The 18213-nt window shown below is 33.7% G+C and overlaps 1 protein-coding gene across 6 annotated transcripts in view; it reads right to left on the reverse strand.

The window, feature by feature from the left end:
* Window positions 1-18213, reverse strand: part of STXBP5 (syntaxin binding protein 5) — a 105694-nt gene that overhangs the window by 23648 nt on the left and 63833 nt on the right. For 2 of the 6 annotated variants that reach the window (XM_036379425.2, XM_036379423.2), the window contains exons 14-19: window positions 17707-17747; window positions 16618-16838; window positions 14956-15134; window positions 13045-13170; window positions 12399-12550; window positions 5009-5071 (exon numbers count right to left, since the gene is read on the reverse strand). In XM_036379425.2, the coding sequence (XP_036235318.1) occupies window positions 5009-5071; window positions 12399-12550; window positions 13045-13170; window positions 14956-15134; window positions 16618-16838; window positions 17707-17747 (782 nt within the window). Of the gene's footprint in view, window positions 1-1593; window positions 1642-1739; window positions 1800-5008; window positions 5075-12398; window positions 12551-13044; window positions 13171-14955; window positions 15135-16617; window positions 16839-17706; window positions 17748-18213 lie in introns of all 6 variants that reach the window. The other 4 variants (XM_036379424.2, XM_036379422.2, XM_036379420.2 and 1 more) reach the window with 3 other exon arrangements.

An 18213-nucleotide genomic window follows, 5' to 3' on the forward strand; every position in this document is an offset into this window, starting at 1 on the left:
GAATGGCTCTACAGAATCCTCATTAGCATACTTTATTAATGCTCTAACATAACTCTATGAAAATAAGTGGAAAAAAATAAAAAGAGGTCACAGTCAGTCAAATTTTCTGTATGTTTTGCACAAGACAGTGTGTCTTATGTTCAAAAGAGACAAAAGGGAAACATTACCTCAAAGGACATTGATATAACACGCACAAGATTAGGTCTTGTTTTTCTCATGGTTTTCTCAACCTGAACATTAGTTTCTAGTTACTCTGAAATTCCATTAGGGGAACATATTAATGCTCATGTAAAAGACACTAATTTCTTAATTCCAGATGAATTCACATAATGTATTATTGACAGCCATTTACTTTCTTGACTGATATTCAGACTTTTGCGGCTCCAAAATTAATTTTCCCTGCCATTTCTGATGTCATTGCAAGAAGATCTCAACACAGGGCAAAAATATGCCTTTTGTACAGTACTTTCTCATTCTGTACCTCAGATTTCAAGGATTAATTTGCCATACTGCTGAATTCTGAATGATTCTTTGTCTCCCTGAATTCTGAATGATTCTTTGCCTCAAATACTGAATTATGATGGAAGGGATTAATATTTTAGGATAAAATTTAAATTGCCAAACAGAAAAACAAAAGGGAGACTTCAGGAAAAGAAATCTCTTCCTCCTTGGTCTCAAGCTATGCTTCCACACAACCTGTGAAATAGTAGCCTAGCAACTAGTTTTACTTTATAATTGCAACCTAAACTGACTGAAGAAAAAAAATGAAATTATCCTACAATGATATACTAATTTGCTAAATGAAAACAAAATGAACATTAGCAAAATGATTCTGCAAAGTAACCATATCCCAGTTAAGGAAGAAGAGTCCCTTTCCCAAAGCCATATCATACAGCCTCTTGCTTTCATTTTTTTAATGAGCCAGTTGTCAGAAGCAGAGTTATTTCCATCCCAGCCATGAAAGGGTTCAATCTACCTGCATACAATATATCCCAAGGCAATTTTGTTGCCAAATTAAGACACAAGTCTAGAGCTGGTAGGGTATTGTGTCACTGTTGGATGCAGAAAAGTAGAGAGTTCTGGAACAGCAGTGGGGAATACTTATATATATACAAGCCAGTTCTCTTCCAAATGAATAAATGAAACCATGATAGTACCTCTTTCCTGACCACAGCCATATAAAAATCTGACCATATGGCTATGAATACAACATATAAAAAAGAAATGGCATCAGCCATACGTTTCCAAAACCAGCGCATCTTCGCAAGAGTGGAAACACGTTGTGACTTGTTTAGACCGAACTCTTACTATGCATTAGAATTTCACCCATCCAGAAAAAGAGAAGTGCAACTGCAAAATCAGAGAATTTAAATCAACAATATCCTTGATTTTTTTAGATTATTGTGCCCAGTGTATTTAGTACAGAAGCAGCCCATAGAATAACCAAGTAGTGCAAAGAATGAAAAAATTAATAACAGAATGCATTGAAATTTGACTGTTATTTTGCCCTTTTTTTTTTTTTTTGCTGCTGGGTTAGTGCTGCATAGAGTAAGGCACTGAATTAGAAAGAGTAGATTTTTTTCTAGTTCCTACCTATGTCATTGGTTACCATCTTGGAAAACTTTCTGCTTTTGGTCCTCACTGTAAATAATATTATAATTAAAAAAAAAATCAATCTAAGTGTATCAAAAAGTGAACTAAAAAATAAGACTAAAGAAAAGAAAAGAAAAATACTGTACCCTTTTCTATAAAATTATTCATTTTTTGTTCATCATCAGAATTGTTTGGTGAACCAGAACCTACAAGTGGAGACAGAATGAAATGGATATACATTTGACATGAATGAAGGGGATATAGTTTGACACAAAAATCAATGTATATTAATACACTTAAGATATACATATATTATACAATATATGTATACATTTAATATACAAAATCATATTCAATATCTGAGTTTAACAAAGATACAAAGAAAATATCAAATACTGATATTGGTATTCTCTGCAGCTGTATTAGATATTATAAAGTACTAATTATTTTGGCATGACACAATTCTGGCATATTAGAATTAGCCACAGAAATTACAATGGAAGGTACAATGCTGCACATTGACTTTATTTCTAGAAATAATGTCCTCATTGAACAAATGTTTGTACTAAATAATAAAATGGCTCTACTAATCATTGCTCCAGACACAGAGATTAGCCTAAGTTATGATTCACAAAACACAGCTGTAACAATAAAAACAAGTTCCTATAAATCTGTTTGGTTTTTTTTTTTTTTCCCAGTGCAGTAAATTACTTTTGGACCACAGTTCTTGAACTACTCTGCAGACAACTCTAGGCCAGTAGTGCCAACTGGATTTTTCTGTATCCCAACCCTGAAAAATTGATCTTAGCAACAGACCACAACTTCAGGCTTACCATTGTCATGAAATTAAAAGATTGCCAGGAAATTAAAACAATTTGTCTGAAAATTTTAAAATTTAATTGGATTTTATATTGTGGAAGTGTGAAAAGAGAGTAGAACACAAGCATTTTAGCACTTCTGAAGACAAAAACTTGACAGTTTAAATGCTGTACAATCTTTTAGGTCAGATAAATGTTCCCAGAGTCTAAGCCTGTTGCTGCTTGACATCTATAGAAAAAGCAGGAGGTAAGATTATTCCTCCTGCATTTTCACAGTATTTCTGTAGTTCTGTGTTACTGAAACTGTAGGATACTCTCCTAACTTGCATAGGCAGGCAGTCCCTTTTGCAGTCCTCTCATCTATATAACCACCCACTAGAGGAATCCTAATGTAAGTTACCTTCCACTTCACTTGGACATGGAAAGGTGGATTTGAGACTTCAGTCCAAACAGTGACTGGTCTCTTTTACAGATCACATTGTAACAATGAACGCCAATAAGGCATTCAATTGCCAATCTCATCCTCAAATTTTAGAGCTAGTAGCATGCAAACATTTTGTGTTTCTGTATTTTACTCTTAACTAGAAAACCTCTAGACTGCAAAAAGTTTCCTTAAATTTAGTCTCCATCCTTCTCAAGCTTGCCAATACTCTGCAGCAAATTTCTCAAAGAGGTCTTCTCTTACCTCTGAAAGCTAAATGCCACTTTCAAGCTTGTTTTCAGTCTTGAGTTTTTGCCCAGAAACTCAAACCAAACCTAAGGAATTACAGTTCTTCTCTCTTCCCAAACATCAACAAATTATTTCTGTCCCAGGGTGGTGCATCCAAGACTTTTTTCAAAGGAAAAGTTGAGAAGTCTACCATAAGCTTAATCTAATTCACTGAGAGCAGAGGACAGAATCAAGGGAAGCAATGCACCGTCCAACCTCGCTACTAGAAGTTTCTATTTTACAGGAGAATGCAAGAACCACATTCCCCCTCTATCTTTTGTCTATTCACTATTTTTGGTACTTTAGACATTATTTTTTAACCTTCTTCAGCTCACACTCAGCTCAAAGAAGCAGGAGGGAGGTAGGGGAAACCAATTGTTAAATTTAGGAGTTTTCCATAAACCTTAATTTTCATCTTCGCAGTTGTCGTCCTTGCACGGTTGCAGAAGTGCTGAAATTAGTTTTACTCCAACACCCAATAATGAAAGAATCCTCTTATTCAAGCAACACAGTGTTTTAAGTGGTATAAGTTAGGAGTTGTTTGGGCTAACATTTGGGTGATTCTGGAGCAGGGGAAAAAAGGATACACTTTAAAGGTTATGATCCATTAGCAGTTCATTGCAGACATTTTATAGCAATATTCCAGAACCTAGATTTATAGATTTATAGATTTATTTGTTATGCAATGCATAACAAATTGTTTACAGGCATTGGTCTCAGTGTCTCTTTATTCTCAACACCACAAAAAAAGCTTTCATTATAAACTATACTGAAGTTGATGACTTCAGCATGCCAATACTTAGCAACACAGATTTGTCATGAAATGACATCTTCAGGCAAGACTTTTAACTAAAACTCACAGCTAGGTTTTGCTTTAATTATAAATAAATCAAATTTACTCTAAGAAAACTAGTAAAAATGAAAATGACATTGATTGATCTAGAGGAGTGTTTGGCAGAATTTATAATGAACATCAAAAGACAATTGTCAAATCAGAAATTAAAATTCATGTTAAAAATTCTACTACTGCTACAAACACAATGTTTTGGTTTGTTATGTTTTCAATTTGGCTTTGAAAGATACAGGCTACAATAGGAAAGGAACCTATATTAGACTCCCATCTTAATTAGCATTTTACACTACATACTACACTACAGTTGAGTCCTTTAACCTTGAGTAGTTTTGAATGAAACAAAATGATGTCTTTAAAAGTTCTCAGAGCAATAAATGAAGACAAGTGACAATTTTTAGGTACTACAAAAACTATTCACTCTATACATTGACATGCATTATTAAGTATTTACATGGCTATAGCCTCAACCAGCCAATATAAAAATAATAAATCTTGAAGGTTTCATTGAAAATATTCACATACAGCAGTGGCAACTGGAAAACTGAAAAAAAAAAGGGTGCAGGAGGAGGAGTATTAAGTAGGGAAATCTTATTTTCTTAGCCTGCTGGTTTCTGAAGACCTCTGATTCCACAGAAAAATAGTAATTTGCCACTTATGAGGAAGCAGAAGTAAACTTGCTCAGAAATAATCTCTACCACTTTTGAGGAATACGAAACACAACCATACGAATTATTACAGGAATTTGTGCATCTCTTGTCAATGCTTCAAAATTCCATTGTGCAGTATGTTCCCTGAGGCATAAATATTTCAGCTTATTCTCTCTTCAATCATCTTTATAACATACTCCTATTGCATCTCTTAAGTCAACTTTGTTTTAAAAATGCAGTTGTGCAAGATGGCAAAATTTATGACAGTTCCAAAAGTTTATGAGAGGACAACAGGCTTTATATAATTACTTAACTAGTAAGTGTTAACTTAATGAATGCCATCTTCTGGGAAAATAAGAAGCTGAAGATCAGGGAAAGTTATGATTACCTGACGTGGGTGACTTGCAGCGGTCTTCTGGCACCACCGTACCTTCATTTATATCACAAAGACCTGCTGAAACACAAAACCAGTGTATTATAAATACAGCTCCCATTTTATTTTTACTTCCACCGCAGTCAGGAACTTCATTTCTTATTAGAGACAAACAAGCCAGTTGTGATAGAATTTCTGTTACATACTACTCTTTTTGACATTACCCACAGTAACTGTAGAGTCACTTCTTCTTACTAAAGTTTTCTTTGCAAAATATACTCTCTCAATAAATTTTAGTGAAAACCATTATATTTTCAGCTAGACAGACTTATCAGAAGAGTTAATTATTTACATGTTACAGGACTATATTAAGAAAACATAATTTGTTTTGAAAAACATCCATCATATTAAAATATGCATCATATTAAAAATGTAATTGCAAAAGAAAATCATATAAAAGAGGGTCCTGAAGATTGCAAACATGATGTGTGAAATTACAGTGCCTTTTTCAAACTAATTTTCCACTGTTACACTGATATGCCTTGTATTTGCTAATTTGTATTGCCAAGTTAATTTTCCAGAAAAACTCCTTATTGGTGTCACTTAAAGAACTCAGGTGTTAGGGTGTTGATAGGTGTTCTCCCTTGCATGGAAGAATTTCACTAAATTTCTTACAGCTTCAAATCTGGTCAATTTGAATAACTGCAGTATGTTAACATCTGAAAGCTAATTCCTTTAATTCCACTGAAGGAAATAAAACCTAGTCATACACAATCAGATGCAAAAGATGGAAGCTGCCTCAAAATGGTCCTAAATATTATTCCATTGCATAAATTACAAGTATACAAGAAATTTGCTATTTTTTTGACAAGAAATTGCTGTCAAGACTGCCCAAAATTAAGAGAAGTGCATTTTGTTGGTATTTTAAAGTTAGTAGTGCACCTTCAGGTTTATATCATGAAGCTCTCCTGCAGAAATTTCATTATGTGATACTAAGGCAAACAAGCATGTAATACTGAACAGTAATAGCTAAGAAATATTTGCTAAAATTACAGAGTTTTGCATGCACACAAATATTCCAATGCTCAAAAAGTTTGAGTGTTAATGGTAATGGCTAAGGCAAGAAATTAATCATGTGGAAAGCCTGTCTATACAACTGCACACTACATATTCACAAGCGCATCTGTACATATCTGTTAACAAACAAAAATACAAAAGCTCTACTCCATCAAAGTTTTAAAATTTCCAAACACTTAATCAGAAGTTAATAGTTTAAAGGGAAAAAGGTTCTCCTGAAATAAAATATCAATATGGAACACATTGAAAGTACGTTACATTAACAGTTCCATTTATCCAAAATAGTCTTTTTTAAGATTACTAAGAGCATGTATAGCTTAAACCCCAAAACTCAATGACTAGAATTGTCAAATGACCTTAAGGCTTTGTTAATCCTACATTTAACAGTCCTGGAACCAATTTAAATTCTAAAATGTCAAATGAAATTCCACGTGGAAGCTATATATTTCCACTACACAGGAGAAAGAAAGAGCAATTTATTTAGTCATCTGTCAGTAAATCAATGAACACTATGAGATATCAGAACATTACACCAGAGTTTTAAACAGGCACGGGAGACTAAATGTTTTGAACTGGACAGGATTGTGTAAAAAGATTTTTGAAAAATCCTGAAGTTGCTTTCACCACAAGCAATATAAGTTTTAGATAATAACTGCGCTGGGAGGATAAATCCATATTGTGCTCTTAGATGTAATTGCACACTCAGGAGCCAAACCAAACAAATTCATACATGCAGTTCAGGAACACAATTTCCTCCTTTCCAAAAAAGATTACCTCTTTACCTTCAAAGGAAGAGTTTAACTTCTTGTACAAGTTTTTCTATGAAAATTCATTAATTGACAGCAATAGTCTTTAGCCAAGAACGAAGATACCTGCACACTTGAATGCTTTGTAGGAACTCTCAAGGCTATAATTTGATTAATATACATCTTAATTAATAATAAGAATAAGTGTGCATTGTGGTAATCATTATGGCATGTAAATCTTGGATATCTGTTCATAGCCATTACTGCTATTACTTAGGAGAGAAAAGGAACAGGAATAGATGAAAAGTCATTTTAGCTATGATTGTATTGGTAATTAAACCAAACAGAATATAACAAGAATGATCTAAGTTTGTGAACTAGGAGGGTCTGCCTATGACCAAGCTGAGGAAACCTGCAAGATAATCTCTTGCTATTCATCTTGAAACCCCAGGTATCCTGACAGAAGCACTTGGAGCAAGGCAGCACTCCTGGAAAAATTCACTGGTTTCAGGTTTATAGTATCCATGCAAATTACTATGAATTACAAAAGAAAATTGATCCAAGAGTTTCTGTTTCAGAAATACAAACTGTATCTTTTTATAATACCGATATATGTACAAGTGACCTTCTAATAAGCTTTTAGTTTACCTACGCAAACTCCAGAAGCAAGAAATTGGAAACTCTCCAAATTACCAAAAATTAAATAATGTCATTGAAGACATCATTACCATGCTGCATTAAAAACTCCACAGAATTACAGTTGAAATTAACTCATATATAAAGCTTCATGAGAATTAGTCAGTTTTTTGCACCAGTTTTAAGCAGACATATCTCAGAAGAACCTACAACTTGAATGAAAACAGTGCAATTAAAAATTACAACTAAAACTAACTTGATATGATGCAAAAGTTAGTATTAAAAACAACCTGAAAAACAGGGTCCAAAAACCCCCCCAAGCTCAACAATAAAACTTTCTGATACAGTTTTGGCCTTGGCTGATGTAAGCCACAGCTGATATTGGTCTCACAACATTTAAGTTAAAAATTCAAATATTTCATGAGGGAGGATGGGAAAAAGAACATGACCAAGCAACTCAAGAAGAGTTCCAGGCATGTATTTTCTTCCAGTTTTCTCCACCCCACTTTTTGAATCACTCATAGATTATTGCCAAAAAACTTTTTGATATAAAATAAAAATTTTAAAAAGTCACATGCATGTAAGACCTGTTTCATTTTTGTCAGAAACCTAAACTGCCTCTGGTAGAACTAAGAAATCCTAACTTTTAAAGAGTTGTACTAAATTGCACTAAACAGAGTCACATAAAATCTTGTAACTCTCACCAACAGTAATTTGCAAAAAAAGAGTTATGATTCATGTTCTCTGTGAACTTATGGAACTACGCAGGAAAAAATAACAGCTATATAAGTTTTGGTGTTTCATCATGAAATTATGACCTTATTTAATGATTGATTTAATGACTCCTGTCTTATTTAGCAAAGAGTACATCAAGCAAAGGCCGCCTAACAGTATAAGCTCCATGATGCATAGTTTTCATCACACTATAAACTTTTACTTACACATTTCATGTCTTTGGGCACATGGCCAAAGCTGATTTTCTATACCCTCCCCCCTCACTATTAGACTCTGAAGGCAAACTTTGATTTTGTTTTTAACCTTGACAAGCAACTGATGACACTGTCTGGCAGGCCTTAACAAAACACATATACTGCATGCTTCACAAACTATAAATTGCCACCCAAAACATGTGAGTAGTATACCTGGTACGAATCACTGATAAATTCCAAAACACGATCCCAACTGGGAGCTTGTGTCTGTAGAGCTAGCCTGAAATGACATTTTACAGTCTAGCTAGTGTAGAGAGCCTTGTCTCTAAATAGATGCTGCTTTAAGACGGGAATCTGAATTTCTTTTCTGAGTAGAAAAAATAAGATGACAGAGAAATACATCATATTCTTGCAACACAAGAGAAGGGAAAAAATCTCGCATTTCCATTCATATTTTAGAAGATATGCAACTCTTACTCTATAAAAATTTTTAAAAGACGCCTTTGTAAATTTTTAATTGTTTTATTAAGGACATATCATTTACTAAATTTTAAGTATGTTGGCAGATACTGATAATCTATTGAATTGACATTTTATGCTGAAACATACAAAATATCCGGGTTTTTATGAGGAAGGATCAATCCTTCCTGTCATTTCTGGGCTTGGTTGAATGTACAATAGCAATATCATGCTCCGTTACAGGCTGTCTGAATGCATATGTAAATGAGTATGATTTTTTTTCCTTAAATACACTGTTGTTGTCTCAAAGAATAGGAATTTTCTAAACCAATGACATTAGATAGAAAAATACTTTTTCTAGGAAGATTTAAATATCAAGTACTAGTAGTCCTAGATTATTAGTTGTACTAGTAGTACTAGATTATTAGTTGTATAGCCATTGAAAGTATCTTATTCGTAGATAAAAATATCAAGTACTAGTAGTCCTAGATTATTAGTTGTACTAGTAGTACTAGATTATTAGTTGTATAGCCATTGAAAGTATCTTATTCGTAGATAAAAATAATTTTGAAGTATTAAAATAGAAATGTTTCCAAGATAGAGATTCAATGAAGGCACATCTTTCAAAGTAAAAAACAAGGAAGCATAAGCTCCTTGCATTTTTGAAAACACTAAATGCAAATAGTCAGATTTTGCATTCTCATTTTCTTGGACATTCACTATCTCATATAGTTCCAATCCTATAAATAAATCAGAGGGTAGTACTTAGATGTAACAGACTCATTATTTGTGGAAAATTGTTGAAGCAATTATTGAAGTCTGGGCAACACATACACTGAAAGAACTACAAATAATGAAAAATGTTAAATGATAACTAAAGAAATTATTTTCAGTTTTTAAACCACTGTAGCTCCAGTTAACTGAGATACTGTCAGAATGGTAAACAGAAAGAGAATTACATGGTTATGAAATTAACTCTCAGGTACAAAACTTGTTTAAACTTATTCCAAAATAAAATAGTCCATGTAAATACAGCTTTACAATATTAACTAGTTTTGGGATTTCTACCCATCTTGTTCTTTTTTTCAAAACAATAATCAATCAGTGCCAGATCCTGGTTTTCAGTTCTGTATCATCTTAAGGTGGAGGCATTTCTTTTATGCCTAGCTCCCTTTCTGCCACAGCAGTAGAAGAGGAAAGACTATAGAGAAAGCAGTATTTGGCAATTGAGACTATCCTCTGAGATGTATTTCTTTTTTCTTGTTGGAAGAAAAGAAATGGCAGAACTAAGACTTGGACCATAATTTCAATTTTCTTTTGCAGCTTTGTTTGTTTGTTGTTTTACTTTTTTAACTCCATTTTTACAGTAGCCTAATCTGCTCTACTTCATTAAAAAAAGGGTGAGATTACCTACCTCTGCCTGGGGGCTGGAGAAAACTGGCATCCTAAGAAAAGGCACAATTGCATGCTTTTAAAAAATAAGCTTTACATTCTCCAGATCCTTGGATGCTGTGAATGATGTCCTAAATCAGATTCTCTTGGGTAATTCATGGTTCTGATCGCCTACCTTCCTCACACAGATACCTGAACTTCAAAACTGCTTGGAAACTGAACAGGGCTGTTCACAAACACCTCTTAATCCCTATAAACAACATTTTTGTAGAAGTAACTTTTCACTTTTAGAAGAATCACAATGTTTATTCTTATCATTGCTACTAATATTCTAACTCTGGACTTCTGAAGCTTTTTCTGCCAGAAAGGGAACCATGCAAGGAAAGTTTCTAGTAAAATAACACTAAATTTTTGAGTAAGATCTTAGCTCTATAAACATCAGCAAACTCTAAGATAGGATCTCCTTTTGATTTTGAGATTTATTTATTTAAAAACCCAAAATACAGAGACTATTATGGTTGCTTTAGTCCTTTAAATTTCTTTTAAAGATATCACAAATGAGCAATACAATGGATGCAGGATGCGTTGAAATCAGTTTCTATAAGTAAAAGTTAAAAAGAACTAAAGAAAATAATTATGGTGAGTGAACCAAACAAAAAAAATCAAGTTCAGATGTTCAAAAAATATTTGAATGCCATGAGATGACTTACTTATATAAGAGGTGCGAAGCTTTTTCACAGACTCTGAATATAAGTTAGAAAGGCCGCACATGCAAGAAGCCACAGTCAGCATACCTTCATGAAGCAATGAGAAAAGGAAAGACGGAGACACTAACAGTACATTTGAGACAGAAAAGCCAGCTAAGTAACTTGTACAATCAGGTTATTAAAATGCCATTGCCATGCAGATTGTTAGTATCAGAAGTTAAGATGAAAAAATATGACTTCATATAACAGCTATATTAATGAGCAAAAAGGGCTTTCATCATGAACATCTTAGAGACACAGTTGAAACACAGAGTTATGTGAATCCAATTTATTAGACAGTTAGGAAAACAAAAGCAAGTGAAGTTTAAAGCTCCAAAAGGCAGTTTATAATCTATATGCATGAGGCAGAATTTAAGCCCTTTATTCCCAGGACAAAGCTATTTCTTTCTCTCACAGTTTATATCACACAAGAAAATATAATATCTGACAGAATACCGACTGTGTATGCTCTGCTCTGTATGAATGATTTTTACATCCAATTGCTCAGTTGAAATAAGCTGACTGGTGTTAACTGGATCTTTTTCAAAACATTCATTTACTAAAATACCTCCTAGAACATCAATTTGAATAAAAAATTACCTGAAGAACTTACAAGGACTTTACTCTGTATCTCTTAAAGAAATTAACAGTCAATCATGAGGAAGGGTTTTTTTGAACAGCTTATTATTATGTCTTGTGTTTTCTGAAATAACTTAGGAGTATCCATGACACGTCAGGGAGAAGAAAATTCTAAAATACTAAATTTTCCTTTTGGTTACAAAAAGCTTTGCATTTTGATTGAAAAGTCACTTTCCATTTTACCTGAAAAGGAACATTCTTCAGCATATTTTGAAATCAAAGTCCTTTTTTTCTATTTCAAAGAGATTTATTTTATCAGTTTGTGTGTAGAAGTTTATTTTGGTCATTTCAATCAAAGGTTTCCTCTCAAGCATAACATAACAGTATTAACAACATAACATGATTTAGCTCATCAGGGACATTTGTAGTCAAATTTTAAAATAGGAGCCAAAAGATCCCAGCAAACACTCAGGCTATCTGCAAACATTAATGGATTTATACAAACATGTAATATGGGTACTAGCTTTATCAGAAACATCAGGAGACTTCCTAATGCTGTGTAAATTCTTGTAAACTGCATAAATCCATTGTAAATTTATATTTTTTCTTAAAATACCCATTACCCTGAAAAATAAGTAATGGTATGAAGCATCAGTAGATTTCACTAAGCAACAATTTTTAAGGAAAGATGAAATAACAAAGCTGCAACAGTGACATTAGCAACAGATCAAGAAGAAAGAAAACCACAGCGAAGAAAGCGTGCATTCTTTGAATACAAACAAAGACTAGATGACCAACTGTGCCTTTCTTCTGAGCTTACAATATGTTTTGGGTTACCCACCTCCAGATGGTTGCCGAGTTTTTCGGGGAGATCGTGGCTCCCTGCGGTAGGGATCATTGGAGCCATACAGTTCAATAGTGCCTAGATTCAAGAGCACTGTCTTCTGGAGGTAATCAACCATGGCAATACCATTACAGTTTCCAAAAACTACTCTGGAAAAAGACAAGTCAAAGGAAATACAATGCTAATTAAATGTTGGTAATGTTTCACCCAGATATTTTTTGCAGTTCAGCATTTAACACTTCCTAATTTTTAGGAATTATCCTAGATTGCACTTATTTATAAATTTTCATTGTAAAGTGCAGTATTTATTAATTGTTCTCTTGTAAAAACATGGTGCCAAGTAGAACAGATCACTGTCAGTGTCCTTGCCAACCTAAGGCTCTGACACAGAGCCTTAAGTGACACACTCTTGGCTGTACAGTGCCAGGTGAGGAAGAATGATGCTGATTTGCCTCTGCTGTTAGCATCATCAGTATGTGCCATGACCCAAAAGGAATTCTCTCAGAAGCACAAGAAACTGATTACCTGTATGTTGCTGTGCAGCTCATGTGAACACACACAGAGACTCAATTTTAATGGATAGTTTCAAACTATCTATTAAATAGTGATGGAATAATGAAAGGACTGTGTAGAATATACTTACAGGCCATATGCTGAGTTGATGGCTAAGCTGGTTATCTGTTGAGGAGGTTCTCCACTCACCCACACCAGCTGAATAACGAGCTCGATTTGGTAGCCTGGAGACTGCTTGAGAGGAGAATTTTTGACTCTGCAAAGTAAACAAAACATGGCGTCCCCAGTGTCTCAAATTTTTCCTTATGGGATCAGAGTTCATTAAATTCTACACCATGTTGGACTTTAAAATGTTGGAAAATGGTAAAAACTATTATCAAAAGCAAACAAAAGCAACCAGAAGAAAAACCCACAGTGAAACTAGGAATTCACTTCTTTTGATTCACTACCTAATTGAAAATTAATTGAACAATGATCACATATTTTTAATTTTTTCCAACCTCAGAACAAGGCATAATAGTTCTATTATGCTGTATTTCCTTTAAGAGATAAAGGTACTCAGTCAGTGTCTAAAAAAGAAGGTGTGACACATTTTTTCAGAGTTTCCAAAAGAACTCTGATTTAGAGAACAGAAGGGGGTGAGAGGTGTATGTGGAATAAGCACAAAGAAAGGGAAACAGAAGCACAATGCATTGAGATAAATGCAAATAAAAAGCTTACGATATGGCAAAACCAAAATGAAAACAAGAAAATTATTGTAATGGTAGACCAATTGTATGCAATCAACCTGGGACTAGGGGAATTGAAACTCCTGTAAAGATTTTGTTTGCATGCTGACAAATTTACACAGAAAAGATTGGATCTTGCATTTTTTTACACGAAAAACATTATGTAGAACAAGCTCTTGTCTCCTCAATTCCACTTATTTTACTCATTTATTCTCACTAATGGATATTTGAAATTGGTATTTGAAAAATTATTTTAAAATATTTTACATAAGTTTAGAATTTTCCAATTTTTCTGCTTAGGTGAGTTTCCTTCAGAAATACACCTCTCCAACTCAGTACAATCAATACAATTTGAAAACTCTTACCCAAATAAATCAACTCTATCAGAACTGTTTTCTGGATGGATACACTCAAAAAAATTAAAATCCAAGTTGGGATCTTAAACTTTAGAAAAGAAAGTATATACTTAATTTATATCTCTAGATATACATTACATATTTCTTACATTCTGTTAGAAAAAGTCATGGCTCATAAGTCACACAAGGCACTCTTGTAGGAGAGTAAAAAAAGACTTTTAAAAAATCTATTTTCTCTAAATGGGTAAAAGCTCACACAAAGAAGCTTGCAGAAAAAGCTCACAATTTAAAAAGATCAAAAAACTTGTCAAAGACCTACAGTGAGAGCACTATTAGGCATCATGCAAAGTGAAGATCCATGAAAAAGGAACATTTAATTAATTCTGTTTCCAAAACACAAAGTTGTTCCCTTGCAAGACTTTCAAAAAATAAATATATTTATAAGCCTAAAGAGTTAGCACTTAGCTAGCTATCTGTAAGAATTTTCACTTCTGATTTGCTTCTAAAGCTTAAGGCTCTGCAAAACTAACAGAAGAAACATATTCAGACATACTCGGTCTAAAATTAAGGAGAGTCACAAAACATCAGCTTTCCTATTCATTTCAAGGACAATAAGATATCCAAGTGACTGAACTGCTGCTATTAAAAACTGTTTGCTCTAAGGCATGATCATCTATAGTCATACTAACATCTATGCCAAATTTTCCTAAAATCAGGTAAACCAAAAGATATGGACTTTTTTCTTAAGTCAGCCTAAAAAGTAAAAAAAAAAATTGAGATTGCAATATTTATTTCTTAAAGCAGAGCTCAAATTATAGATACTTGGAAAACTCTGCTTTACAAAATAAAATATTTTCACCAGCAATGACATATCTATAAAGATATCACAGTACACATACTCTGACATATTCTTGCAATGTTTCAGACTCACTTGAAAGTGTAACAGAATAAACTTACTTTAAACATGGGACATTATCACGAAGTCCATCAGATGAACTGCTACTAGTAGATGGATGAGACTGGGGAACAATGGATTGGGGATTGGAACCTGTGCCTGGAGTTGGTACAGGTGGCACCTGGTCACCGTCTGGAGTTTCAACATCATTTATTTCATATAGGAGACGTACTTCCAGCATCTGTTAATTAAAGGAAAGAAAAATATCTGTAAAGTACTGCCTTTCAAAACACTGAATATGAAATAAATGAAGTGCAACTGAAGGTAGTAGTGATAAAAGTGACATCCAGAACTTTTCCATCATTTGAAAGATAACCATCTAATAGACAGTGTAACAAAGACACATGTAGTATTCAGAAATACAGAGTCATACTATTACAGACTGAATATCTGAAGATTGCTAGAACTTGAATGTCTGATGTATTTCCCAGTTTTTAAAAGTTTGCTTCTTAATAGCAAAAGAAATTAAATACTGGACCCATTTAATTATCATTCTGCTGACTACATATTTAGTTATGAAGATGACTTGGTTTATGTACTTCAGGAATGGTAAAACAGAGCTAAAGCCACACAGACCGCTAAATTTTTACTGATGTAATACTGTACACATAGTGACTTAGTTCAGTGTTTGATGTGTTGAACTGGATCATACATTTTAAAGAACTGTAAATTCATCATGACTTTAGATTTCCTTCTCCAGCATCTGTAACAACATCAGAATTAACTGCAGTGCAGTGTAAAGGAAGTTTTCAACTGTTTTATCATCTGCAAAATAGAACTCAACTCATAAACTGTAGAACTATATAGTATTTTTTAAAATGTCGAAGAGTACTCTAGATTAACTCGATTTGGGCTGATTGATAAAAACTCAGAAAAAAAACTATTCCCTAAGAAGGGAATGTATTTGTATATAAAAACACACAAAAAAAAGCCCCACACCTCAGGTCCTTAAACTACAACTTACAAGCGAGCAGAATAGCGAGGGGAGGATGTGTGTGTTAGAGGAAGGAGGTGAGAGAAAAAAAACCAACTACATTGTAATTAACACTTAGAACAGACAACACTTTATAATTAAATGTTAAGTTTTTGTTCATACATTCAAATACATAAATTTGCATGTGTGTGTTTCTGATTTAACAAGAAACTTCTTAACTCTTGTAATAGGATCATTGTATCTTATACAGAATAAAACAGTGACTCAGCAAAGTTCTTAACAGATTTCAGGGCGTGTTTGACACATTTTTATTCTTCTAGCTCTGCATACTGCAGAAGTTTTAACAGGACAGAGGGTAATTATGAAGACTCAAGGGATCAACTCCCTAAAATCTTCTAAATTCTTCAACTCCATAGCTCATTCACTTCTGTTATCATTACACCTTTGATACAGACAAGTTTTGATCCACTATTTGTTTTCATAGACAGACCAAAGAATGAATATTGGCTGCAAAGCCTCAAAATGTCACTGAAAACCATCTTTGTGTGCAATATTTACTTTTGTTGAATTTCATAATTAATTACATTCTCTCCAAAAACCCACATCTCTGTTCTGAGTCAATTACTTTTGTCCATTTCACTAATATTAAAAAAAAAAAAAAAAGAAATTGCTAGAACAGTCTTATTATAGCTAAATCCTACCAAGTTAAAAAATGGTCATAACTCTTTACCGGAATGACTTCTGTCGTCACTTCCTGCTTGCTGAACCTGTAAATAATGACGTGTGCAGAAACTCCAGCTATGCACAGCATTCTACTTTCTGGACACCATGAGATGATCTGAATAGCGTATGGATCTTCATCTACTATATCTGTGTTTGGCCTCTCATCTTTATTCCGTGATTTTTCAAATACTTTGGCTGTTTTTAGCTTATAGAGTACTTGCAGCGTTACTAGAACAAAGCAAAAGAGAAAAATCAGTTTTGACCTAAATATATAGCTAGTATACTGATACAGCTAATTCTTGAATTGTATCCTTCTCAACTGGAATTTTAATTCTGTGTTAGATTTTTTGGCAACTGTCTACATGCTGATTCCAAACTTCACCAGCACATTGTCTAATTAATGGCCCAAATTACTGCTATAAATACTAATCACAACATTAGGAAAACCTAAATTATAGCATCCTTTCTCCTCTTCCGTATTTCACTGGTTTTACCTGAATCACATTTCCCTAGTTCATCTGTAAGACTGTCCTATTAGAAAGACTCTAAAGTTGTGGAATCAGTAAAGAGGATACTTGCAATTTCTCCCTTAATATGTTTATTTATCTGTTTCAGAAAGAAACTATTATCTTTAACAGAATCTCCTTTTGACAGATCTATGCTGAATAGAATTTTTAAGTACACAATCAAGCAGGTTTGGCTTACCCCCTCCTCTCTCCCAGGTTCCACTCCCACTCCAAACCGAAATTAAAGATCTATAACACTCAAACAGTCCTCCTCCCAGCTTTTAAACATATACATTGCATCTGCTCCCTCCCACAACCACACATGCCTTTTGGAAGCTCACCAGTTTTCCACACGTTTTTAAAGACAACTGATGACGATTCCAAGATTGCTTTAAACAGCCTTTATCTACCAAGAGTAAGCTTAGATCCAACTAGAGCAATTCAAACATCAAACTTTGTGCCATTTCTACTTTGAATTCTTGCTGCATTTTTCACTGTGAGCTGTGTAGAATATCAGAAGTAATTGACCCTTTAACTGAAGAGGAAAAATCTCAAACTGCACAGGAAAAATCTCTACTGAAAACACTTACTTGCTGATGCATCCCAAAATTTAATTGATCCATCAGCATGCCTATGAAATATAAAAAAAAATGAGATGATGAAATGATTAGTTGGAGAGCTCGACATCTATGGGAAAGTACACCATTAACATTCTATTGTTATTAGTCTGTTTAGTGACACTTTATTTACACAATTTATTAAAAGCTGATATTTTACCAACATGTGCTCCAATTACTTTCGACAGAAGAGACTAGAAAAACATTTGAAAGGAAATTTCCTGATGATCCCACTGTAACTTATTCATTTACATCTTAAATACTGAGGCATACCTTACCATGCACTGTTTTTTGAAAGATGTCCTATATTAGTTGCAACACTTGTAAAGAAGATGCCTAAATATACAGTATCCCACTGTTAATGAGTCACCTAACTTGCTTATTTAGCCTTGAGTTTGAGAATCAGATGACTATATTTTTTCATGACTGTCTCAAAGTCTCTGCAATGTGTAGTACAGTGATCAGTAGGTGACAGTAATC

The sequence above is a fragment of the Molothrus ater genome, chromosome 3 (assembly GCF_012460135.2).
Source record: "Molothrus ater isolate BHLD 08-10-18 breed brown headed cowbird chromosome 3, BPBGC_Mater_1.1, whole genome shotgun sequence".
Classification (NCBI taxonomy): Eukaryota; Metazoa; Chordata; class Aves; order Passeriformes; family Icteridae; genus Molothrus; species Molothrus ater.